The sequence below is a fragment of the Semicossyphus pulcher genome, unplaced genomic scaffold, assembly GCF_022749685.1.
Source record: "Semicossyphus pulcher isolate SPU_LCO1_2020_fin unplaced genomic scaffold, fSemPul1.0.p SCAF_8, whole genome shotgun sequence".
Taxonomy (NCBI): domain Eukaryota; kingdom Metazoa; phylum Chordata; class Actinopteri; order Labriformes; family Labridae; genus Semicossyphus; species Semicossyphus pulcher.
The window spans coordinates 6117567-6145454 of NW_027211759.1; the positions used below are offsets into that span (position 1 = coordinate 6117567).

Sequence of the window (27888 nt, forward strand, 5' to 3'; positions counted from 1 at the left end):
AGTTGGATACGTGTACTTTATTCATATCTCATATATGTTTCTTTACATTTATACAAAAATACAGAATACAGTAGAGTTTTCACCCAGATTATCAACCGGGCAACAATTACATTTGCTTTTTGGCACCCAGACTTATTTCCTGCCTAGAGCCATTTGCTTCACCCTCTGAAGTGTGATGCATTTAATCACTCGAGCCCTAAAGCACTGTTCAGGATGCAGCTCTGCTCACTCTCAGACCCCACAACAGCCCACACAGGAACAGTATTCGAGGGCGGTCATTCTCTCCACTAATGCATGAAATCCCTCGCTTTCTGGCTTCCATGCATCAGACATGCAGACCGTTTGTGGCTCTCGCATAGACAGGAAAATGGGAGACCGTGTTATATGGTTTTTTTTCACAGCTTAGACCTGTTGCAGCTCTTGATATCCATAGACTATTTATAGAAGCAACTTTTGACATAGTATACCATTTGTTGGTAAGTTTTTTAGTAGCTGGACTAGCCTGTGTCTCTGTCAGAATACTGGACATTGCGCGTAATAGTCTTCATGTATAGAAGCGAAACGTTAAGATGATCGAAGAGAGTCTCAGGTCTAAACTGCCATTGATAGTATACTACAGTGTTGTTCAAAAATGCATTTTTGAATGGAAAAAATCGGCTTAAAGCTTTGGAGAGACAGTACTTTACCACTTGTAACATCAGATATTCCAGCTAAAAGTATATGAACACCAATGTGGTATACTTTTTCTAACACAGAGTCAGCTCGAAATGGCCATATTTTTTATAGCACGGGGAATGCATCGCCGTTAATAGAGCGCTCTTCAAAAATGCATTTTTGAATCATTAAATTATCTCGCAGTTCAACACGACAAACAATACTTAACCACACCAAAGAATTCCAGCTATTGACGCTGAAAGGTACGGTTGCTCTTAACTATATGAACACCAATGTGGTATACTTTTTTCTCAAACATAGAATCAATTTTGCACAACATACTCTCATCTCCTAATAGAAAAATTCCCAACATGTATTCCGAAATACACATGAAACGAGCAGAGTTGACGTGTTTTCTAAAGGTTACAGAGGCTAACGTGTAACGTGTGGACAGAAATGTCACAACCGCTGCAGCTGATTCTGCCTAAAGGGTTTAAGCACGGCTCTTTCAGAAGACTGTCTGGAGTATAATTGGGCCGACTAAACTGGTTTTGAGTTCCTTTAAATAAAAGAGAGAGAGAAATTGGGGGTTATTGTTATCTGCAGGCTTTTGACATTTACACACTCAATCGCACTAATCAAACAAGGCACAAAACCAAGCATGGACATTGTACAATTTAAGACCACAGACATGATAGAAATACTCAAACTAGATACAGAATCCGATTTTTATGTCCTGCCACTTTGTCACTGTCGGCTAATGGCAGCAGGGCGGCTTGATGGGAAAGGTCACAGCCAGCGTGCCCTGTTCACACTACCTCTTTGCAGATTGTCAAATAATCACCGTTAAAACCTGTCATACATTATTGGTCTACCTCACTTTGAATGGGCAAGGCTTTGTGGGAGTCAGCCACTCTTTAGATGTTTTTAATCCCTTTTCTCCTCACAGTTGGGATAAGATCTGAAGTCACTGAGACCGGGAGCACCTCCAGCTGCTAACTTATCAGATCTAAGAGTGCATAACGTATCGCAGGCAGAGAGGGGGGCAGTGGTTTAATATGGGAATGGGTCTGAGGGCTCCTGTAGTTGCTGTATATACGAGAATTGAATCACGTCCCGTCTGTCCCGTCGGATTTGAACGGAGAGAAACAACTGAGACTCGCCACGCGTCTTTTGAAAGATACTTTTTGAAAGTTACACTGATGTGTGAAAGTTCTGTGTGTGAAGGAGTTGAAGTTGACTCCGTTTACATTATGGCGAAACTTTAAGGCAAATCTTTATATTTAAGTCTGCATGGAACTCCCATGAACTTTAAAGCATAACTTTGCATATGTGTAAATTTCATAGCGGTATCAGCCTTTGCAATTTCATTAGCATTTAGAATTTGATAAATGCACTAACTAGTTTTGTCAGATTGTCTAAAATGGGTTTTATTATTCAAGCAAAGACAAAGTCAGAAAAACAGGTTTGAGTGGCGAGTATATTTGGTCATTGAGTGAGCAGTCGATTTATATATTCAATCATGTTCTTTTTCTTTTTACAAACTGAGTGTTTTCCTTTCCAAAATGTTCTTTCATCGAGGAATGGCAGTCAAAAACCTTTCCTGTAACAGCATTTGCTTTGCAAGCATAAAGTAGAAATAAAGGCAGTGTTGAGCTAACATTTACTAAGGGAGTCTTACATGAATCTGATGCATTGAAATCACCTTTAAAACAAACACAAAAAAACATCCTGGATCCACAGAAGTCATCCCTGATACTTTGTTAGCAGAATGCAGGTTTTAATGGTTTAAATGTAAGCAATCAAAGCAGCACATTCTGTATTAACGTAATTGTTCTTCCATGTAATGCATTCAATATAAATCCCCCGAGTCGTACAAGCCAACAACATCATTCAAGGGAATGTATCTCGTTCAGGAATGCTGTTTTTGGGTTGATGATGCATTAGTATACAGATTATTTAAATGTGACCCATTAGTAAAGGTGCTTTTAAATGTTGCTTGAAACATCTCGGTTGTATCAACAGCAGCAGCTCATTGCCACCATCAATAAATAAATACATCACACACCCCTGTGGGTACATGCCTAAACCAGACAACGTGACTATACCTTGGAACTACAATGTTCAACATCATATTCTTTGGGGAACCCCAGACTGAGAGGAGAATGTCGAGCTGTTGAGGAGGGGTTAAAATAAGGGTCACCGGAGGTAGTAACTCATGGCTTAGTTAATTCCAGAGATAGTCAGTGTCAGTCACTCTCTGCTTTGCTGATTGAAGATGAACTGGTGGGCCCCAAAAACACTGGCAGACTGAAGCAACGTGCTGAGTGGGAAGCAAAGTTCTCTCCGAAAGAGTTCATGCAGCAGCAGGTTCTTGTGGTTGATTTATGGGAGCCGGAAGATCCAGTTGGGGTGCAGTACGGGGGGTTTATCTCTGCTAAATCTGTCTTTTTCAAAAGCATGGGGTAAATGCAGTCTTACAAGAAAGGCAAGCTTATCCATATGGTAGCAGACACGGTTTAACCAGAAGACAAACCGTGCATCTGCGTGAATCGTGAATCTGGAGAGCAGTCAAAAACAGGCCTTTTAACTCGGAGATCTCTCTATGGAATTCAGCTTCGTGTTTGTTGTTCATCGCCTTTGGTCACCAACAGAAGAAAAGAGTTGAGCCCTGTGGGGACAAAAAGGGTTGGGACAGGTTTTAGAGCATCTATCGAGGAATCTGAACATTTTGTTTCTGTCGCTGTTAATTGAATGAAGAATCTCACCAATTACGGCGAAGAACATCAAAGGGTAGACACGTTACACCGTTTCAATGACGTTCAACTTGTTCCTGTAATGAGACAAAAAGAAAAATACTTAACAACTTCATTTCGTACGCAGCTTACTGATCAATAAAGACCAGCTGTAACGGGAGTTTAGATTGGGCCAAACCACAAATTCAGATTCAAGTAATACACCCACTTACCCCGAACTTCCATAAAGTTAGAGGACTGACAAGAGAAAGAATAGAAAGAAGGATGGTAAAAACTGGAGCAGCGGAGGAGGAAATGCCCTAGCTTTTGGTTCCTTGTTTGGGTCAAGCTCAGGAAATGCTGGATACCACTATTTCCATAATACCATTGAATGTGTCATTAGGTGTTGTTTGCCTAATAAAAGGTTGTTCACAAAAACAACAACAAAAAGTTTTCGTTTTGTTAAATTCTTCTTTTCCCAAACTTAAGGCATTCTGCTGAGCTTAAATCAAACATGGCCTCAAAGTAAGGCTGAAACAACCCTCATGACATCATCAGGGATACTCTGGGTACGGCTTAAACAGCCCAAGTATCTATTAAAGATTTTCATTTCTTCATTTCCTACTACTTTGAAAATCAAAGAATGGACATTGTTCCAAATGGAATAAAGTCTACACTGCGTATCTGTCAGTCCAAAGTGTTTCTGAATATTAGTAATTTACTTTCAATGAATGTAAAGTAAAATTCTCACTTTTCTGATATTTCAGCATCTAGTGGAGGCGCAGTCCCTTCTGTTCCTGTGAAACGGCCACCTTCTCCAGAATTCTGCTCAACGTCCTCCCCGTTCCTCCGTGATCGGACCTGTTCAAAGGTAGGAGATCATTCGGTTGCCACAGCTCTCAGTTCCAGCTTAAAACAACACAACACAATCTGCGCAGCATCTGCATAAGGTTTAAAGGCCGTTGCCGGCTATCATAAATTCCACGGAACAAAGCGGTTTCTCTGGACAATAAAACGCATATAAACAGTCCTATCTTTGGAGCCGCACCGGTAGTTAAACGGCTTATTGTCTGGGGTCAAAGGTCAGCTCACCTTCCACACAAGCAGGAATACCAGGGCTAGGAGTGGAATGAACAGTAAAGAGAGAAGGCTTCTCTCCACCACCACAGTCAGGGGACTCTGATCTGGAAGGGAAAAAAAAAAAGTTTAGTGGAACAATTGCTTGATCGCTTTAATGTCTTTCTACCTTTGCTTTCATGGTTCATGAACTTTCAATGTCTACACTTAAATAATTAACTTGTTGTGAGTGTGAGCAAGTACGCAAACATCTCGCTGCTTCCTTTCAAACAAAAATCACTCCTTTGAATTATTGACAAAATCAGTCAATGACTTTAAAAGGTGTCAAAGAAAACTTTCCCCCCTTCAAGGATGAAAGGGGAACAAACAGCTTTCGTTCTGCATGGTGATCTTCAAACATCCGACAGAAGAACATGAAAGCACATTTTTGAGTTGAACATAACCATTTTCTTGTCATACATCCACGCTGACAAACCAGGTAAGTGCAAAAGAAAGATGGATGGTTTCTTTAATTGATTATTTTCTATTTGTTTAAGTGCCTGGTTAAGTCACTTCACTGATACTGAGACTGACTTGAGGAATTTGCTCTGCAGAACATCAATAATGAAGTGACAGCAGCTCCAGGGAAATGGGCTGACTCGCTCTACAATGTGGCAAAAAACTGTCGCCGGCAAAAGCTGCCACTTTGACACACCAGCTGGGCTGGTTCTGCAACCTAATCACAGACCTGACACTTATTTTCTCAGAAATAGTGGGAATTACAAACTTACATTGTTTGCAGTCTGTTGTACACTCTTTACTGCTTGGTGCGGGCGATTCTGTTGGGGCAAAGTGAAGATGGTTGGAGAATTCAGGGTTAATAGAGACAAGCAAAAAAGGACAGGAGGGATAAAAAAAGGGTGGAAAGTTAGTGCCGCATGATGAAAACATTTCTTTGTCAGGTGCTAAAAAGTAAACTCAACGCTGCCTTTTTTTTTTACCCCCCTCTATACACATAAAAGATCTGATCCGACCACTCTGGCAAAGAAAAGCCAAGCGCTTGGGAAGATTGGAAGATTGCTCTGTAATCAACACGTATACAATCAGGTTTCGGCCCTTTTCTTCCTTTTCACATGCGCCGCCTGGGGACATCTTCCCTCAGTCCTGTGACTCAGCCGCGTCTCAATGGGCCGTCTACGCACTGAGACCGTTTTCAGTTTTTATCTCGCAAAGTTCTTGTGAGGGAATAATGGTTCCTGGATTAAAAGCTTCTCGAAGCGGCCACAGGAGATCTGTCCTAAATAGAGCCTGTTCACAATAGTCCAAAGGTTTTTTTTGTTTTGTTTTTTTACAAGAAGTGAGCTTGTTACTGGAATGTTGCTGGTTTCAATCTGTGTGTGAAGTGTGACCTACATCGCTGATTGCTGTTTATGTTTGCTACAATAAAAAGCTTATTAAATAGTCTGTAAACACAAATTGGCGGGATCTTACGATAATGATGCTTTGGGTTTCTTTGCTGTGAAGGTTCACATCTGCCTTACAGTTTGGTGGGAGTACCGTCAAATTTCTTTGTGGTGCTCAAAGCACTGAATATGACTTTCGGGCAACTCTCACCAGGAACCATTTTCTGGTTAATCTGCAGATAGTGTAAATTACTTTTCATACCACGGAAACGCTTTAAAAAACAGTTTACAGTGAGCCGTTGATAGATATCTCAAAAACTGTCAGCATGACATGACTGGAGGTAAGTGAAATATATGTGATTCACAGTAAAACTGGACTTTTTGCTGGTATTAATGCGGAAAAAAAGGATTATATTGAACTCGCAAATCACACTCGGAATGTGAGCTTGGCAGCCGTTCAGGTGATCTTTTCTTTTCTTGACAGAATCTTGGGCTAACATGGCGGGCGGCACAGTAAAACCGACCCTCACTGACTGGAACACATAAACACCAGAACCACATAAAGAGACAAATCTCGACCCAAAAGTGTTCCAATGTTTCCAAAACAGCTGCGTTGTCCTGAGAAAGCTATACTGACTGACTGATCTTGTGCCAGTCTTATCGTTTTATAATCCTCCAGATGGGTAGTATAATAACTGCACGCTGAGAACACGAGTTCTGCATTTATTTATAGGGATGTAACAGTTTATTACATTTCAGTTTCAACTGTTTTGTAGAAGCTATCGTAAAAATCAGTCCTGTCTGGATTTTAAACTGTACTGAGTCTGTTTTGGTCTGTTTGCTACAGCTTTTTCTCCTGGGAAAGACCACATGTGTTTGTTTAAAACATCCACACAGTAAACTTCTGATTGGACAAAAAAATGTAACAAATTGTGCTAGAATACACAAAGGAACCAAACATCAATAAAAACTTTATAGTAAAGTTACACAATGTGTATTGTGACATGCAAAGAGAAGCCTGCAAAGCATCAGTGAAATATGTACGCAGAGGAAATAGTGCAGTTGATTCTGAACGAGGCCAGGGACTGAATCTTATTTCATTTTACTGTCATGGGAAATAACTCTAACCTCCCAAGCGGCAACTGTATCCATTATTGAAGCCATAAACACAGCAGCAACCCACAGCAGGGCTTTAACTGTAAATATGACATACACACAGTACCAGAGGAAAGGATCAAAAGCTGGCTTTGTCTAAAAAAACAGAGCCAACACCCAGTTAACACTGATTTAAACAGGGACTTCCCAAAATACAAAATACATATAATGAACATTCACCTGTTAAATATGCTTCTGTTGTTTCTGTGTGCGGTGTGGTGGGACAGGGAGGAGGCTCACAGTCATCTGAGTCTTCTTTATTCTGTGCAGCTATAAGGAAGTCTTTGACAAAGTCAAAGTATCGCGCTGTCTGCCACCTCTCTTCCCTGTAGTGGCAATGGAAGTCGAGCATGATTGGCTCCTGCACACACACAGTTGAAATTCATATATTTAATTTAAGGACTTCTTTACAAGCGATCAGTTAAAACCATTCACTTTCTGTTAAAGTGTAAAATCAAATAATCAAATTTGTAAACACATACTTGCAGAACATGTTATTTCAGATTTTATACATGCATGTTTATTATCATGGCTGTATGAAAGAGTTTCCCCCTGTATAATGAAAATTAAGTAGGTTTATTCCTTTGCACAGACTTACCAAAGACCCCAAGTTGAGCCGTAGTTCTTGGAGCATTTGGATGAATATGCTAATATCTTTTCTGTTGGATGAAATGTTTCCAAACTTATGTGCTAAATCTTGTAAACTCGCCTCCAAGTAGAAGACGTTTAATTTTATCCAACACATCCCACCCTGGAAGGAGAAAAAGAGCAGGGAGACAATGAGCAATAAAATACAGAGTATGCTAATCTGATCTATGAAAAAGTCAACAAATCATTAAGATGTAGTCGTCATGTTAGATGTTACTTTGACTGCACAGTCGTGGTGGCTGACACATTTGAACTGTACAATGGATGTAAGGTCAGCCAAAGCATGCCCAGAGGCGTAGCTGAGGCAAATCAATCAATGTAAAGTGTTACTTCATGTTGTACACCTGCTTTTATGTGTCAGTGTGAGTAATTGTAAAGACATCTGTTAAGTTGTATAATACAAAGGTGTCTATTGGAAATGTGAATATGCTAACTTTCACACAAATCTGCTCTGGTCATTAGATTTTGAGAATTACTCGCCACAAGGCAACAAGGACTGAATAAGGCTGCATTATTCCCCAAGATCTTACCTCTTCTTTTGAAACGTAATTTACAGGAATTTTGTAATCTTTAGGAATATTTTGTCTCTGTGAAAAGAACAAGAGGAGAAAAACATTTAATTGTAGACAAATTGTATGAAGTATGTACACATAGAAATTTAATTAAAAAAACTGCAAACTCACGACAACATAATCTACATAGTAAACAGTGTAGCATGTGGACAGTATGTCAATATGTAAAAGAGCCATTCTCTTTTTGTAGGCTTTTTTTTGTTTGTTTTTGGTTCTGTCATTAAATTGTTTTCCTCTGTTTGCTGGTGAAATATTTTTAAGTGTAATTCTGGTATTTTTAAACCATTTTTTTGGAGGTTGCTTAGTCCTGATGTAATCCTTGCAGGCAAATGTACCGATCCAAGTACATTCTCCAAAAGTGCTTGTTTTTGCTATCGACACGACATTACCTTTAATTACTTTTATTTTGGCGAGAAATAGCCATGTCATTGCTCTTTTCAAAGCCTACTTTACTTTTATTAACACAAGAGTTTCTTGTCTGCCGCTCTCTTACCGGCTTACTTAGTTTTTTGTTGTTGTGTGACATTGGTGTTTTTAATTGTTAGTTAAGAACCCACACAATAACAGAAAAAGACCCAGCATGCAACTCCCATACTCTGTGAGGTTAAATTACTGTTGAAGAGAGTGATACATCGGCTCGGCTGTTAATGGTTTCAATAAAGCCTCTTAATCTTCAGCAAAGAGTTGGTGGGGATCCTTTCTGTTATGTTGTTAGACACTTAGAATAATCCTCTTAGTCAGTGGCAAAAACACACTTTTAGCAGACATACTGTTATTGGGAGCAATTGCCCCAAAGGATTACATTGCAGCATTACAGTCCAGCTGATCCACTGCTGCAGTTCCAAAACATTACGTCAATGAAAGTGTTTAAACACATTTTTGCATCTGACAAAAATCTGATCGCTGTTGGATGTTCTTGCTTTTATGCTTATACTATGCAAATCCATGCAAATATAATTAAAGACAGCATCACATAAAGCAGGCGCAGTATATACAGTGTCTACATGTTTTTGAATTGAAATTATATTTAGTGTTTTCCTTACCAAAATAGAGAGTCTCGAGATGTCATCTGTCACTGGGTTGACGTCAAATTTGCTTGAATGTACCCCAAGCGTGATGAACAGCAGTAAATGGACACAAATGCGTATCCAAATCTGTAGGTCAAAAGAGGCAAACACACTTAGTCACATGTACAATAAATAACAATGTACATGAAATATGTTATACGGGTTTTTTTTATTCTATTGTTACAATCATTGTTACCATTTAACTCATTCAATTCTTTGACCTAAAAAGACCTCGTCATCGGTGCGGTCACACCTAACAACTATTAGCTTTTCCGACCAGTAACCACATTTACAGACCGACAGTATATCCTCTTTGCGGTTGTGAAAGTCAACAATGAACAATGTGTCTCTATAAAAAATGTACATAAACTTAAGGAGCAGTCGGCTATAAAGTGTTTAGTAGAGTACTGTCTTCACCGGCTAATCGTTTCTGACGAACACACAGGACAGTAATTTACAAGGACACAGTGTTATATCACACCAGTATTGCAAAGAGCAGGTCAGTGAGTAATCAGTATTGTCTGTGTTTTGAATTGACCCTCAGATCAACGTCATTCTCTCCTAAAACAGTCTGCAGTCTGTGTTAAAGGAGTCTGATAGCTTGAGAAACACACACAGAGTCATATAAACTCAATAAAAATGCACATTTGGTTGTCGGCTTTCTCCGTAAAGGGCTGTTAACTCTGGAACATAATACCCCAAGATTAAATGAATCCCAGAAGTTAAGTCCAACCTATTCCTCCATAAAGCAGCGAGCATCTTGGCTTCTCTTGGACCTTTCCTCTGTTGCCATCAGCACCTCGTAATGTTTTCCCTGCTCGTTAAGATTAATGCTTTTCTAAATTGTCGATCCCCTCCCCAACAACTAAATACTTCATAAATGTTATTATGTGGGATCACAGACTGATGCCTCAATTGTTTCATCAGGTTGTATTTAATTTTGTAGTCCATTCATCAAGTATTTCTTTTTTCTTCTTTAGATCTTTGTCCATTTTTTAGCTCTTTGGTTTTACAGATCCCAGAACAGAAGTATTTTTCTTAACCTTTGACTATGTGAGGTACACTTTTTTAATCTGGTTTTATGCATACTCCTAGTTTACAACATTGCAATATATCGCAATGTATTGAATCATAACCACCTTATCATGGTATGCATTGTGTTGCCAGTCCTGCCAATGTACAGTCCCAATGTATACTGTGAAATTTGGGTGTCTATGTTTTATTGTATTCCCTGTAAATCTGTGGTGCACTGTGGCTTTATGATCCTGAAAGCTTGATTTTTATTCACGTTGCAAACGCAGAAGCCCAACTGGAGAAAAGCCAAAACTCTGTGTGCAGTCCATCAGCTTCATGCTCTGTTTTGGAGCTATGTTAAATTATATTTACTACTCAAAAAGAGAATTCACAGATTTGCACCTATGCTGTCAGCTGACATGCCTCTGGGCTACTGTTGGCAGAATGCGAGAACAATCAACACATACGTAGTGACAGTGCATTATTGCGTGCTAGCTTGTCTGGTGCGTCATGGGGGCGGGGCTTCAAAACGAAAGAAAGCTTTAAAATGAATGCATTTTAGTTACTTTTATGAGTGAAGGATGAGTCATGTTTTTTTGAAGATGAACTAGTAGGGGTCAGCCCTATACATGGGTCTGTATGTGAGTGAGTGAGTGACGGTACATTCAGAGCCGTAGAGAGAGAGTTGCGATGTCGCAATGGCAGATCATGGAGCATATTGGATCTCCACTGACGCGACTCTCTGTCTATATGGCTCTGGGTACTTTGTAGGCAGGGCTGCTCCTACGTCCGCAATGTGTGCACTTGCTTTCAAACACATTGTCATGGGCCTCATAAGGACAGTCCTTGTAACACATTGCCCACAAAAGCGCACATTGACCTGATGCGGTCAGCCTCATGCTAGGTTTTGACCAAGTCTTGTTTCATTTTTTCTCATTAAGAATTCCTACAAAACCTCTTTCTTTGTCAACGCTGGGCGAGATACTACCGTACAGATGACGATCAGTGCAAGAATTATGTGTCATCTATTTTGATTTCATGGGAACTTTGAATAAATGTTCCAAGACAGAAACTAGACTTGTTCAAGATGTCTGTAGCAGTGAGGAGACGAAAGGCCTTTTTCGTTGGAGAGATCGTCTTTGCAGAAAAAGTGTTGCTCATCACTCGGTGGTCTCAATCCATCCAAGTGCTCCAGTAAGCTTTGGCTTACTTGTGTCATCAGCGTGGACAGTGAGCCAGCATGCACAATACCAGGACCTTGAAACTTAAGTATCCAAATGGTATTCAGCCATCATTCGTTTCATTATTTACACGTCTGCTTTTCCTCTTGTGGCTTGTCAAAGTGTCTTTAGTTTCATGAGGCTTTTAGATTTAATCTGAAACTTGGAGTTTGGTAGCAAGGAATGTTTTTTCTGGACTTCTCTTCAGACTTGGATCTATTTTTTCTGGGATTCCTTTGGGCTTAAAAGTTATTTTGGGGGGCGAAATTAGTCCCTGGTGGTTTGTTTAGTTTTTTTGGTCAGGTCTAAACATTGCTTTGCATCTTAAACCCTCCAGGAAAAGATAGATTGAGGAGATTAGTGATTGAAAGAAGACAAATAAAAGCCAACGGATACTCTCATGCTATCATACAGATTACACTAGCAGCTTTAACTGGTCAGACCTGCGCATTTCAGACCATTAGCGAGCTGTCTAAAGCTGCTGACATGCAGCTGGCTCTCGGCCCAGTCTGAGTGCCGTGAGAAATGTACTTTGGGATAAGTGACTGTCATGTTGGGAACAGTTAACGTTGTTGTGACTTGCAGGCAATTGTTCTAAAACATCATCAACTGTGTTTACACAAGATCAAAGGCGACCGTTTCTGACAGTTGGAATTAATTTGCAGAACAGAATCATCACCTGGATGTCAATCTCTGCATGTGTAGTGTACAGCAGTCTAACGCATTCGGTCAGTCGTCGACAAGAGAGCCTGTCACTGCTCAGTGATTTATCTACACCTCTTCTTAGTGTTGATTTTGTAATGACAGATGTTTGTACTACAACGTCTGTAAGTGGTAAATAACAATAAATATACAATACTAGATAAATATTTAGTATGTAGTAATATGTATTTAAAGTCCATGCAAACTTTAAACAAGAATATTTCAATCAGAACTCACAGCCAGGTGAGTGAATCGTACCCTGTGGAACTTTAGACCACTAGTAGCACAATGGAGCAATTATCCATGTGCATAAAGACAACATTGTCACAACACGTGGTTAACTTCCTGCGTTTGGTTTCAAGCTATTTTGCAGATTGACAGTTGGTGATGGCAATACGCCCACAAACAAAGCAGTGAAAACGACTGCTAGGCAAACTAACACGGCTGTGAACAATGCACGGATTACACAATAGTTTTAAACATTGGCTTTGCTAATGTTGAAACCGGATGATAAGGCAGTCATCATCAGTCAATGCCATTAAGTAAGGGACACTGACGATTAACATGCTTTCCTTTGTTTACAAGCCGTTTGTAATATTCTCTGGGAAATGAGGAGCTGCTTGTATAAGTCTTTTTTTCCCATGATTGCAGCTTTTGTTTTACTGCCAACTGAAGCCGCATTGTCTTAACTCTGCATTAACCTGTCACCTTTTCTTTGTGCCAGTCCGACCACATTATGCAATGACCCACAATTCTTCTCTTAGTACAGATTAGTCTGGTCAAAGCCCAACCCAAACAATTCAGTAACCTTGAAAGTGAACCTCCACTGTGGTGAATAAAGCTTTGAGTGTTTCACAAACGGCACTCAGTGAGAGGGATAAAAAGATCATAGAGCGCTGAGCCACGTCTAATCTTAGGGCACTTTAACCAGTACGACAGGATTTTGTTCTATAGTTTATTTAAGCAACGGTTTGATGTCCCATGCTTGCTGTTTTGCAGCAACAATTACACACATTCATACGTCCGCCACCTACATATTCTTGGAGATTTAGGTCTGTCATTTTCAAATCTTCAAGGCAAAGTCCCGCACCCACGTTCCTGCTGTTGCTAAATATTTGTCAAACAAAACCACAACAGGAAGAGAGTGGAACAATGATCCATCAACAGCAGGAAAGGCTGGAGGAAAAGCTCCATGTAAAGGGCAGATGGGATGTAATTCAATTAGGCTGAGCTTCTACAGATACTGAAAACTTATCATCTTTAAACGGCAGACGGGGAGGAAAAGAAAGCAATGTTTAGGAGAGAGATTAGGAAAAGCTAAATGTGTGCACAAATGTGTAATTAATCAGTAATGCGACAACCTCTGTGTGACCACAGTTGTACAGGAAAAATAAAATTCTGACAGCGTGCAAGAGGTCAGGCATTTTGCAAGTAGTCGTGAAAGTTGTCCAGCAAAGCAAAACTTGACGTTTGCCTGCAAACAAACCAGATTTGACTGATGAGTCCAACATAAGCAGAGTTTGCTTTTGCATTATAACAAACCAATATTTGGGAACAGTGAAGACATTTGTTTATCCGATTCTATCATACAAATTAAATCAAAATGATGTCTGCAAAGTTGTATAATCATTTACAAACAATATTTATTAATGGGGTTATTTTTGTAAGACAACCAGGATTCTTGTTCTCGACATATCCACATTTTTAATCCTCACTATAGATATAAAAATATAGATATTTAGATCATCAATTATTTTGTACATTTATGTCTTGTAATTATAGAAACAGGAGGTGTTGGGAGGCAGAAAGAGACGCTTTTTTTTACTTAGCTGAGCAAAATGATGAAAAAGAATTGGGATTTTTCATCATTTGTAGATTTCACCATTTCTTTATTTGTAAAGAATGAAACAAAAGCAAATATAAGACCACATCAAAAAGCGAATCTTCAGATAAACGTGGTATAATTTTAAGTGTAGGCTCTGGATTGTACTGCTGTTGATTGATAATGCCTGCAACGGGCACAGACGAGTAACGTCAAGTTCCTGCAGCCCACACACCTCGGACCCTACACAAGTAACATCCCACCCCACTGAACTTGTTTGGTTTGGTTGAACATGTATCTATTAGTATTTATGTTACTACATCCTCAAAGTGGCTTGGTCTTCCACACCTGAACTGGCTGAATGAAAAACAAACGTATTGACTTGTTTTTGACGCCTGTTTTTGCTGCAGCAAGTGCTCTGCTATATCAAAGTGAATTACATAGGGAAGCCTGTTACTAATGCACGGAAGCCTTGAGGGAAAAATTGAATCCATCTGGTCCCGACATGTGATCTTGTGCCATTAGACGTACATCTACTATTAGCGCTGAATTGTATGTCTTAATCCAGCCTTCTTAAAACTGCCTTCAAGTCGCAACAACGCAGCAGGACAGACTGTTTACATTTATTTTAAAGCTTCTAAAAAACTTTCACTGCATCTGCTTTTAATGAATGGGAATTTCAGTCAACACTTCCGACGGCACTACCCTGTTTATCGCCGCAAAGTTTGTTTGAACAATGAATCACTAGGTGGTGGCTGCATCCCTGTTGGGGGTTTTTTTTTAACAAGAAGGGGCCAAGTAAACGCAGCAGTATACACAGCAGGATGTGATATGTTGAGTGGCGACAGTGATTTTTGCAGGCATTCCCCAGCTCTTTATGAGACAGATTCCACAGTCCATGAAACAGCCAGCGAAGCTGCTGATTTAAGAGGAGCCGCAAGTTTTGACTGCAAGTGAGTTTAAATCTCATTAGAGCTCTTGGTGCTGACAACTGGCTTTCTAAAACACTTAATATATTATTTGAGCTTTTGGAGGGCAGATTGGCCTTGGGGAACATTGAAAGTAGTTTTTAGCATGGTCAGGATCAGACATATCTGCTTTTAGATCTTTGCTTTGCACCAAGCGCCTTCCTGTGTTTCAGTCATGTGATGTCATGAAAGGCAAAATAGAACTCAATAATACAATAAAAGAAAATGTTATTGTTATGGCTTTTTCAGGGTATTATATTTCCTTTTATTGACTAAGTCAGTCAAATTAGCTTTTTTAATGACATTCAGCAAAAAAAAAAAAAGTTGCATTTACATTCTAATTATTCCTTCTTTGGTTTTTACTCACCGAACAGACATACGATCAATGTTTTCACACAACGTCTCTGCTGACGAAGCACCTCTTTTCAAACCTTCGGCTATAACAGTATCGATCCGTCTAGTCTGCTGCTGTTGGACTTTGTGAAACTTTCTCCCACCATGTAAAATATCACGGTCATTATCTGCAGCGCTATTGATTGGTTCTGTGATGAAGTTACTCTTGAAGCTACTACCAATTCCCTTGTAAGGTCAAAGGTGACTGAAAGTGAAGCGATTTACATACAGTGATTACACCGACCCAAATCAATGTAAATTCAGCGCAGGGGAGCAAGAAGTAAGGCAAAGACATGACTGCCCAAGCAACTTTGTGACTTCTGTGAGTGGACGTTTATAGAAAAAGGGAGAATGAGAAAAGACTGTCCACTGGTTAGCTAGCTACGGCTAACAATGCATGCTAAAGTGGTGCGCTGGCTGTTTTTGAAGAAGGCAACTCTGTGTAAATAACAATAAAATGTACTTTAAATTTATTCTGACAAAACACTGAAAGCTCCACTGGAGGTTTTTACTTTCAAGCAGCTGTAGCTACAGGCTTAGTCACAGTTTGTAACACTGTCATTGGATTATATTTAAATATTTTGAGGACTTAAACACAAAGAAGAAGAAGCAGAGTGAGCTGTTGAGGATAGCATGACAAGCTGCAGGCGATAAAACATTATAGTTTGGGCAAACGCAACCTTCCGAAAGCTCAGGAGGACATCACTGAGAACCCTCTGGAACAAACCAACATCAGTGAATCAGAAAGTGTTGTATTAACTGTATGTAACATATAAGTGGGTGCATTAATATGCTTGCATTTTTTCTTTTGCATTAAAATGTTACTCTGTAGCTTTCAGATTTTTAGCTTAGCATTGATTGTTTTTTTTCAACAAGTTGAATGATTAAAACCAAAGTTGGAATACTATCAATTGTACATAGACTACATGTCATCATAGCAAGCTAACTTTAAACCAAACAACCTTCCAACCAGAACTGCATTGTTCAACTTTAAGTTGGCTGTTGAACAGTTGGATACTTATTTTACCTAATGAATTACGACCTTTTTACAAGAAAGACTGGACACTAGTGTTACATTGGGCAATCTATTGGCTGACTGGCTTACCATTTAATTCAAGCTATCATATTATTTCTGGCCAGTGAATTGGCTGCATGTGAGTGTTATGTGCAAGCAGTTTTAACACACATGTTTCTTGGACAGCATTTGACTTGATACTGAAACCTTAGAGGTTTTGTGGTTTGGCTAAACGTGTTGGTAGAGCTTCATTAGTCTTCAAAACAGATTTGTTTTCACATGAGAAAATACCTCAGTTAGATAATAGCTTTAGCTGTTCATAAACAAACAGATTTTATTCCGACTAGTTCCAAAAATACTCATTGACTCCCAACGACACAGCTCTGGCCAAACATATCAATAAACCACAAAGCTGCAGTGAGAAAAGCCAGATAACATCATCTGGCTTATCTCAATGTTTGCCTGACACTCCCTGTGTGTTCTAATGGCGCTGAAGAATGAAAGTATTTCCATGCTGTATGTCGTCCACATTTCTGACTGAAACACTGATGACAACCCTTTATTTCAATGCAATTCAACCACTTTTATTCTGAGAACAGCAGAACCAGATCATACCAGACCAAAAGAGTTGAACAGTCAGGTGCAGCCCTCCAAAGAAAAGCCCTCTTCTCCGTAATTGTCAGGTGCATTACAGCTCTCGAGGCCTGCGAGCCTGCTCTGCCTCATCATATTGGTGCTGAGGATGATTACCCCCGTCTCATTTTCCACCACCACTTTGAACCCGAGGCGTCATTAGCTGAACAGGCTCTCCAGACCGCCGGCCTCGTGGCCCTCTTAACCGTGTAATCTCATAAAAGCTGAACACAGGGCCTTGCATGACATTAGTGTGCCATAGCAACATGCTGCTTGTTTTGTCCGAGATGGACATTTTATCCTAATCTTTTGCTGAGATCGTTGGTTAGAATTTTGCCATGTGATATTAGTTCCCATGTTTCATAATGAGGATTAAAAACAGGACATAAAAGCTGTGCAAAGAAAACCAGGCTGCTGTTGGTGTCCAGATGTTCTTTGATCCAGGCTGAGGTTGAATGAGAGAATAGTTTTTTCCCCTTTGTCTGATGTTTTTGGCTTTTGTGAAGATACTTTGAAACAAAATAATATCAAACTTCCCTTTAGTGTTTTGAATTACAGAGTCTCACTGTTTCCCCCGCAAATTATTCTACTGCTTGCGATGCTTCTGTTTATGCCATTGTTTGAATCAGTAATTACTTTGTACGCTGAGCCAACATTTTCTACCGCTTCATGCTGTTTACTGACTGGAAAAGAAAGTCATGCATGTCTCTCACAGCACACTGTTAAGACTCTGCAGTTTGCAGGCCATCAGGAAGGACCTTAGTCACATTCACATGTAAATATTTAACATCTCAATGAATAAAGTGCGCACAAAAGAGGCTTCAATATTTACAGCTGATCTTTCCTCATACAAGAGATAAGACTATGAAAATGTCTTGAGCTTTATGTTGACCTTGCTTTGAGTCAAACATTATCTATTACCACCAAATCCAATACCTGGATTACATGTTAAAATATGTCTCATGAAATGTGTTTTCAGACCGTCAAACAACTGAGAGGCGAAAAAAGCAAAGTACATTCCAGACATCAGATTAAAGTGACTGAAGCTTACTGGCTTCATGGTTAAATTAAATCAGTATCTGGGAACATTCAGTCTTCTGCTGGCACAAACAAAATACACTTCAAGGTTACGGAGAAGAGCCGGACGACTAAGCTGCGTGAGAGAAAATCAAACTGCTTGTGCAGACATAACTTAACAACCTAAAAGGTTCTGACGGATTCTAAAATTCTCACCTTGAAGCTTCTTATGCAGACAAAGTGTCTGACAACATGAACAGCAATGCATGACTCGGGGTAACCACCAGTTTAAGCTTGAAGGGTTTTTGGGGAATATTTCCTACAACTGCAGTAGCCAGCCAACACAGAAGTTCAGTGAGCTTTGTGGAGCGCACGCGTCGGCGTGTTTGAGTTCGGTAAGACGCTCGGTCAGTATTGACCCACGTTTTATTTTATCTTTAACATTTTAACAGGACAAAAGCTTTTAGTAATCGCACGCTTCACTGTGAAGTTATAGGCCTGTGAAACCGCCGGTTTGTGCTGTCAGCTTTCAAGTTGCTGCATCGCTTTTATTTTAGGCGATCAATGCTTTCACGGATTCTGCTCCCTACCGCAGACTCTCACAACGGACTGACTGTGATGGCTACTGATGGATCGGAGTTTGCTTCTTACTGTGGTTTAAAAACATCGGCCTCTAGTTTTCAGAACAGCTACCTCACTGCATGTGTCTCATTGAATATATTACTAGTATGCATCAGGGTCTTCTGAGGTGTGTTGCTTGAATGGAACTCATTAGGATTAATACATTAATACTTTGTTTTGGTGTTTTGGTTTGTTTGTTAAAACTGTGTCTGCAGCCGGCGGGGACTGGTTGGCTGAATATCTCAGAACCCATCAACTACTGTCGCCACAGCCAATATCGTGTGGTCAGCGGACGACGTTTACAGTCCCACCACTAAACTGAGATGCGACAGACGTGAGTTGGAGTCCTCGACCGTGTTGTTATCAGCACTCATACTGGTCGGTTCCAGGATTGCTTTTTCAGTTTATTGGTTAGTACACAACTCAATGCACCAATCCGATACCATATTTATGAGCCCTTCCCTAAAAAGATCACCTGGTTACATGTGAATTATCATGTGAGGATAGCAAACAACAATGGTGGACAATTGCTAATGGAGAGTGTAACGATAGTCAAAGCATTCAGTGTTTTCCACTAATAATAAGTAAATGTTTCTGTGTATTGGAGAGGTTATCTGTATGGGCCAATACTCAAGTCGAGGGAACGGATTTAGCGGACTGGATTGTTGCATCCTCACAAGCAAGAGGTGAACAAAAAGGAAAGAGAGCTGTAGAGAGATTGAGACGATAATGAATCCCTTACTGAATGACAAACAGGGGAAAAACAGACAGCGGGGGGAGTGACAGGCATGTGTGATGAGCAACATATGAAATACATCACGCAGAAGGATTGTCTCAGACCTCAGAGTAAAGCTACGCAGGTCTGAAGAAATGTATTGTTAACAGCACCAGCTGGACAGATGGAGGCAAGACACCCTGAGGGCTGATATCAATTAAACCCTGTGATGGCAGTGTCTTCACATTGAAGAGCGAGCTGCAGCATATCGCTATGGCCGACTACAGTACGGTTAATATGCACTAAACGCATGAGGGGAATTTGGCCCAGACAACAAGGAAGAAATCTGAGTTGTGCAAAGGTGCTTTTTTCCCCGACAGACGCCCTGCCAAGTGTTTACCTTCACAAGTTCTCACCCACAGCTCCGCTTAGCTTTCCACCTCGATTTCCTCCAGAATCATTCAATAAAAATAAACTATGAAGTTTTGATCTTGTGATTGAAGATCTGCATGACTATGGTTTGAAATGGCTGCAGGCAAGTTATACAAATCAGATAAATCTATTATGCTGTTAGCTCTAAGCACACAAGACCCAACAATGTGCTTTTATTTTGGTGATGAATGCAACCAACGGACCGAGAGGGGGGTAAAAGAGGAAAGTAAAGGGTGTGCCGCCCACTTAATAAAAACAGACCTCTCTTCCTGCTTTCTTTCAACGATGCATTTTACAGATGGAAATGTTCTAAATTGGGCGGTTAATAAACCTCAGAGTCTTTTGCGAGACAGAAAAGTGTCTGCAACTAATTAGTGTTGAAAGAACTGGCACTGAACGCTTCCTCACTTGTTAATTATACACATCTTTCACCTGATCTAAATGACCAATTTTCCAATAAAATCGCCTGTTTGCCAGGAGGGGACCATGTGTCTGGTCCTCTGTGTGAGTGAGTGAGTGTATCTGCATCTGCATGGATGTGTCTGTCTGCAGCTAATCACTTCTGGACCGTCAAACACGTATTTTATGTGCACATTTATACTTGAAGACCCCTCGTGGTTGCAGTGATTCACATTCCTTAAAGATGGCTGACTCCTTCGGTACTTTCACGATCGACTTTAGACAAGAAAGGTGTTTAATTCCATCCTTCAAGCTCATGTCCGTCCAAGAGATGCAAAGGCAGAGGAAGATGACGGCGATAGCAGAACACTGATCCACCCCGTCCTTTATGAGAGGTTCAGGATTTGACATTGATGCAAAAACAGCACATAAAAATGTACCAGAATGTATCAGAGGAAGTGTTCACCTTGTTTCCCCTTATTTTCCTTTTGCTTGAATTATATCACCCGGGTATGTGGCTGCCTTATTTATCCCCAGGGCGGGTTGCAACCCTTCATAATCTGCAACCCATTAGCCTCATGTTTGGTTCCCATTTGTCCCTGTCTGCTCAACAACCTCTCTCCTATCTGTGATGATTCACAATAGAGGTACTTCTTTGTATAAAGTCTACGCTTATGATCCGCTCAAGTTAGGCACGCAGTCTGAGAAGAATAAATCCCTGTTCTCTTTTTTATCTTCACCGCCGTCTTGACTGAGAGGAAGCTAGGAAGGACAACTGAATGAGAGGGAGGTACGAAAAGAGAGGAAGGTTCCCGTGTCTCCCCATTCCATTATTATAATTGATCAGAAAATCTTTTGATGCCACTGCCTGTAAAACCAGGAGGAACAGTTTTAGTCGACTGCACAGAATGTCAAGCCTAAAGCAATGTGGTTATGGCAAAAATCCCATGTCCACCCCTAGAGTGTTTCTTCAGCAGCAGAGATGACTAACTCACTTTCTATCTTTGGTATCAATTGTCCTTTACGACCTCGCAGGCAGCCCAGAATACCTGATCATGTGGAAACTGCAATTTCCTATCAAGTGCATCTTCTGTTAGGCATGAAGATGTCTAAGAGCACAGCAAGTCACAGCCATCTAAATGCCTCCCAGCAGCAAGACCTCTGAGTCAGATGTTCACTGGGATAGCTCATTGCTTAAGATTTATGCTTGTAAAAAATAATAGGTCACCAATGCGCAACCTCGAACTCTGGGGCGACATCATTACATAGTCCAGAGGCGCTTAAAGGAGCCTGAATGCACAGATAGTGCATTCGACTAAATGGGCTGTTTGTTCTAAATCGACTGCTAAGACCCATGATTCTGTAATAATGGCAGACAACACGTGCTCATCAGGACCCCACCAACACGTCGGGTTATAGATAGATTAAGGCACTATAACTGTTTGGAAACAGCATCGACTCTTGGCTTCACATCCTGATTGAAGTCCTGTTTTGGTCAAAGTGACGCTTCGTCCATATTTCTTGTACATTTTGCAGCACCTGCTGAATTGGCGGGAGTCAGCGCATCCAGCGAGTGAATCAAATTCCCTTCAGGAGAAGAACATAAGCTAATAAAAACAACGTAAACCGATCAAGATAGTGAAATAAATTGGAACTGGCTTTGAGCTCTTAAGATTTCCAACTGCTGCTGCTGTTTTTACGCCACCTGTCCTCCAAAGCAGCTGCGTTGGAAAACCAAATGGCCATAGAAAATTCCCAGAGCACGCAGTGACCATTTGACCAACGCCCCAAACCCAAAATTTATTCGATTTACAATAACGACGTAAAACAGAGCAAAACAGGAAATCACATTTGAGACGCTGGAACAAGCAAGGCTTTTTATCTTGATAAATGTGAAGAGTTTGTCTTTCTTTTAAGTCAGTGAAACCTCAAGAGAGCAATAATTGATTTAATTTACAACTCTTAAATCATGCATCTCCACAGTAAAGCATCAAATCTATCACTGTGGCCTCTGGTTCACACTTCCTGCACACATAGCGGTCTGTTCCAGGATCTGACGGGTCGACCGACAGACCTCAGCTCTCATGGTTAATGGGTCGGAGATCTGTAAACATTGTTTTTAAATTCCCAAAGATCTTTCAGTGTGTTTTCCATCTTCTGGATGTCTTCTATAAATCTGGCTATACACCAAATATACCAAAACCTCTGCCGCTCACTCGTACAAGACAAACATACACGTGGCCCCCGTCTGACATTATCCAAACAATGTATTCAAAGTGAGTTCTTGGTGGTCTCATGGTACATTAAAGTCATATATGATGAAGCTAAATGAATATTTCCCACAGATTATGCTCACCCAAAGACATGCAAAGGCAGGGTTTAGGTAAGACTGGGCAGGCAGTCCAGTGACAACAGTCAGGCCTTAATCTGCAGCTGGGGACGCACACTAACATCATATTGCTCCAACACGAGGCCTGGGATTTGTGACAAAAACAAAATCCTATAACTCAAAACATATTTGCTTTGTGGCTTGAATGGATCCAATGAGCTTTACAGTTCTGAAAAAGTAGATTTTCTTCCCACTAGGGGAAAGCCAACATTTTAAACTCTGCCTGCGCGATGCTTTGGAGCTTATTATGGCAGCAATTGCATAATGAAAGCAAGTCCTACATCAGCATACGTGGGTCTCAGATTTTACCTGTAAGTTGCCGTTTAAAACATTGAAAGATTATAGCGTTTCCAACTTACTTTCTTGTAAGTCATGTCACCATCTGTTTTAACATACTATAAGTATAATAACCTATACTACCTATACTATAGAGCTTTATTCCAGATTTTTACTGGTTAATCACCTTGTAAATTATAAACATGAAGACATCCATCCATGAAATTCACAGAGCAAAGCTACAAAATGGGATTTCCCCGATGACTTGAATCATTGACTTTAAGGGCACAGCTCTTATGAAACACAATTTAGCGTGCAGCTGTGGCTGCACTGGTTGAACTGTCCAAGAAGTATTTTTCCCCTGACTACTGTGTATTTCCTGCTTTAAACCTGCTGCTGCGAGTTAGGTGAGATTCCTGCATTTAAGATGAGCTTTGTTAGCTAATGACAGGGAGGCTCTTAATTCATGTTCTTGTAATTGAACCGTGCAGGCTTCGTCATCTCAAACGTCGCTGGGTTTAGAGATTTAAAACGTCAGGACTTCACCTTCTGCACTATTTTATTAAACTTTGAGTCTAAAATGTTTCCTATTACTTCCTGCCTACTTTTATAGATAGCTATTGTAATATAGTTTTTTTCTGTTAGGCACTGTGTCTTTTGCATTAACCCATACATTTTATATTAAATTTTATATTTGAGATGTTTGCATTCTGTATATTGTACTGTATTTTTTGGAGCTATCTGTAATTTCCTTCGGGATTAATAAAGTTTTATCTTATCTTAAATTATCTTATAATTCAGATTTCCCGGAAGTAAGTAGCATAACCAATCCAAATGAATGTAGTTGACCAATAACGTGAGCCTGGAGATTTCTGACGCAGAACCTCTTTAACCGCCTTCCAACCTTTGGTGGGTCAATCATGCACAAGCAAAGGGAGCAGCCGAACTGATGAGCAGATTAATCCTCACTGCAAACAAGCCTTGTTCAAATCCTCAGGACTTTAAATGGAAGTCTGGATTACGCAATTGAAGACGGTTGTCTTTGTATAGCCAGAGAACTGTGAATGAAATGATTCATGAAACCTCCATGTGTTGTTTAATTCAAAGCCATAAAAAGCATCTTGCATGTGAAAACAAATGTAAGTGGTATATTGAAAACATTTAACGCAGTGGAACCGACACGCAATAGTCTTATTTCACACAGATTAAATAACTCGTGGAAGGACGTGCAGCCAGGCATGATCTGTGATTATAACACAAATCATATGGGGCTATTTGATACGCAGCATTGACAAGGAACACAACGCGAACATTCTTTTAGCTTTAAATTATAAAACACAACTTAGAGGGCAAAATGATTTGATTCAATATCAGCGACTTGACCCTCACCCTGCACTGAGCTTACACCAAACAGCTCTGGTTAAATGCTTTTGTTTTCTTCCTGCTGTTACGCTGATCATTATAACCACCTGTGAGTTAGGGTGCATTTAGACCTGACAGCTTTAGTCCTGACTTTACTTGACTTTTTAAAGTCCGGTTCGTTTGGACAGGTGAAAACACGCATTCAAACTCTGGTGCAGACCAAACTACCGGGCCGTGGTCTGCCAGAAAAGACGGGACTCGGTCTGTTTCCGAATGAACCGCGGTCCTGTTTGATTCAGGTGAGATCATAATCGGACTTAAAGTGGGACCTAATATAGGAAGCAAACCAAAACACTGTGCATTGTGGGTAGGGTGCAGAGAGGCCACGCAGCCAGGCAGCAAGATGAGTAGAGCGACGAGGTGAGGGCTGTAATAGAAATACAGGCTGACTAAACAATTTCACAAATGCTTGTGAAAACGCACAAGAACACGGAGGTGTTCAAACTGTCCAGTGGAAAACTGAAGGAGAGTGGAGCTGATGGAACTGTGGAACTGTCAAAACATCTGCGAGTACGCTCTCTCTCTTTACTTGAGGGACTTTTCATACGTGGTAACTCTGACCAATCAGAAAGCAGTTTCCTCACGCAGCAAAACTTTTGGTCGGCTGGTAAAAGCTGCCGTGTGAACACAAACCAAACTCGAGGCAAACCGCAACATTGCAACAGTTTGGTCTTTGATTCGGATCAAACAAACAGACTTTAGGTGTGAAAGCAGCCTTACAGATTTTAGTCTTTAGTAAGTGTGCTTTTTTATAGAATGTGTCTAATTCAGCTGTGTTAGCTGGAAAGTGTAATTCTGACACCCTTCCTGTTACGACGCCTACCTCTTGTATGCTTCCCGCAGCCTATTGATGCAGACAGAGTGCCAGTCTGTCGTTTCCTGGACGTGTAAAAACAGGATGTAGTTTACTCTGATGTTGCTCCTCTGCAGGTCAGAGGAGACGACAATAAAACAGAAGCCATCTGAGCCCACAGAATGTGATGTGATGGCATGTGGATTTACAGCCTGCGTTGCAGCGAGGCTCCTCTAACGCCCGGCCGTGTGTGTCTAAATCATCCTGCTACTTAAAACTCCTCTTCATCTGCCTCATCTCTCTTCTCCGGGATAGGTCTGTGCAACCTGGGAAAATTGCTTCTCCGGTCAAGAAGCGGTGATTTTGAGCAGCTAAGAATGCTTTATGGCTGCGTGTAGGACGGACAAAGGGGCACCGCAGACATCAGAGTTCTCTTCAAACCTCCCACAGCCCAAAGACTTGGGTGGCTGCTTGCTCAATCAATGCAGGCATCAGAAAACCAGCACTCCCTACTGGTGTCAAATGTTCTGTGAAAGTGTGAAGATGTAGACATGCTCTTACTCTTTCTAACATGTATGTGCCACAGCGTTTGTAAATATGCTCGTCTTAGTTCTGGTGCACAATCAGGGTTCCATTTCTGGTTAGAAGTGAATACAAACTACAAAGATAGGGCTGTTGTGAGTTCTGTACTATTTAAAACTCAAAGCCCTATGGAAATGTGAGCGGAATAAATAGATCAGTGCATCCTTGAGCTTTTTTTTTTCCACAAGACAAACATAAAAGATCAGACAAAATCTCCTCCTTTTTTTTCACATGTGGTTACATGACAGTGGAAAGCACCATGCGCTGCGGGGAGGACACTAAATAAGAAGATGAAAGGTGTCTGTTAAAGCAGCCGGACGCTCGGCACAACTTACTGCACAACTTCATTAAACAGGCATAGAAGGAAACTGTGTTGGAATATGTTTAACAGCAGCACGGATGCAGAAGTGCCCACCCTTCCTCCCGGAGACTTCAAAGACTTTTATTCCCAAATGCACAAACGCACACACACCCTGTGTCATATCAATATTTATATGTTTCACATGTTTACATTGTAACTGATATAGTAACTAGAAGGAGATTAAGTTGCCATGCAGAGCGAGGCAGAGATTAGTCAAAAACCTGATATGCGCAGGGTTCAGTCAAACAGCCTGAGGGATGTAATGCAGGTTAAACCTGCCTTAAATGTGCTTTACACACCTTGTAACGCGCACAAATACACACATGTAAATCAATTTTCACATTTGAGTTCCTTAATGGAGCATTTCAGATGATTTTTTTTTTATGCAAAAAATTGTCAAGGACATTTAAAAAGGTGTAAAGTAAGGGATCACATGCTGGTAAAGATGGACAATAAAGGCTGTCATGTGCACCGCAAAGATAAAAGGACCGCTGTTGTTAGAATGCAGAACTGCTTTGATTTTCTTTGCAAAAATCATAAAAATTTGCCTCAAAGAAACGCTGCAAGTCATCTTTTTTTTTTTTTCATTTTGGGGTCAGCTGTGTCAGAGAAGGGCTCGCCGGGACAGAGGTTAAGCGGGCCCTGCAGCCTCGTCATCTTTTAGCAGACAGCAGCCTCTTCTAATGAAAAACAAGCTGATGCATAAACTGAAATGCTGCCTGACCCGGTGGACAGGCTGTGCATGGACGGGCATTTAAACTCTCCAGGTGTATAATTATCACAAGGTTTCAGGCCTCTATACAACCAGAAATATGGATTTGTGACACCCTGGAATGGTACTTAAATTATAACTTGCATATGAAACATAAAAAACTGTTGGACCTCTACACAGCAACCTCACCGTGATTTAGAGATCATGTGTAAGTCAGTGACTTCTTAGTTTAAGCACTGTTCTGCAGGTTAAAAGGTAAATCTTCCTGTTCTACCTCCCAAATAACACATGCAATACATTTCCAAAAGCAAACCTATGAAACTGAACACTAGAAATAAACTTAAAAGGTGACAGTTACGCAGTTACGGTGCTAAACGTTCTCAGACGTGGACCCTGAAGTGCCAGACTGGCGCCGTTACTATAAACTTATTGATCCGCAGCCACTAAAATCGCTGCTCTGCAAACGGAACGCGGAAGACTCGGATGTTGAATAGGCTGCATGAACTCCGTTCAGGTGGAGTGGAAAACGCGGGTGAGCAGGTTTAACACCTTGCAGCCGTGATAAACTCGGATATTAGGCCAGCAATAGACGCGCGGCAGCTTTGATCCTGCTGGTGCTTCTACAACAAACTAATTGGTGTCTTATGAAGGCACATTCATAATGCATAATTCATGCAATCATGCGATATGAATGGATAACAATATGCAAATCTAAAAGGCTTTCTGGTGAAGTTTGGTTGTGTGAAAGCTGCAGGAGCGTGTCCCGCTGCCCTGCGTCACGCCAAAACACTTAATTTCCTCTAGAAACAAACAAGCAAAAACGATCACTTACTTTTGACTTCTTCATATGGAACGACAGGAGTAAATCCAGTGTTGTGCGAAAGCCTATTTTATTTTACTTCTACGGGGAGGAAAGGGGTTGTCACCATCCTGTGTGCACATATCCAATGCCTAAGTCAGCAGTATCCAAGCAGAGGAGAAAAAAAGACCCCAAAACAGCGAGAAGAAGGAGAAACACGGCGAAAACTGTGGAATCAAACTCTCAACCTTTGCAACCTGTCGGCTGACGGCGTGTGGCATGAAGCCCATCTATCTATAGCACAGATCCAGAC

The 27888-nt window shown here is 40.7% G+C and overlaps 1 protein-coding gene across 1 annotated transcript; it reads right to left on the minus strand.

Moving 5' to 3' along the window:
* kitlga (kit ligand a) lies at positions 1–27888 on the minus strand. The gene is made up of 10 exons (XM_069687072.1): positions 27609–27888; positions 9267–9377; positions 8182–8238; positions 7602–7754; positions 7184–7364; positions 5237–5284; positions 4482–4573; positions 4141–4250; positions 3423–3487; positions 1–3325 (listed from the first exon to the last, which is right to left on the minus strand). Exons 1-9 carry the CDS (start codon positions 27621–27623, stop codon positions 3457–3459), a joined length of 798 nt encoding a protein of 265 aa, XP_069543173.1. The 5' UTR covers positions 27624–27888; the 3' UTR covers positions 1–3325; positions 3423–3456.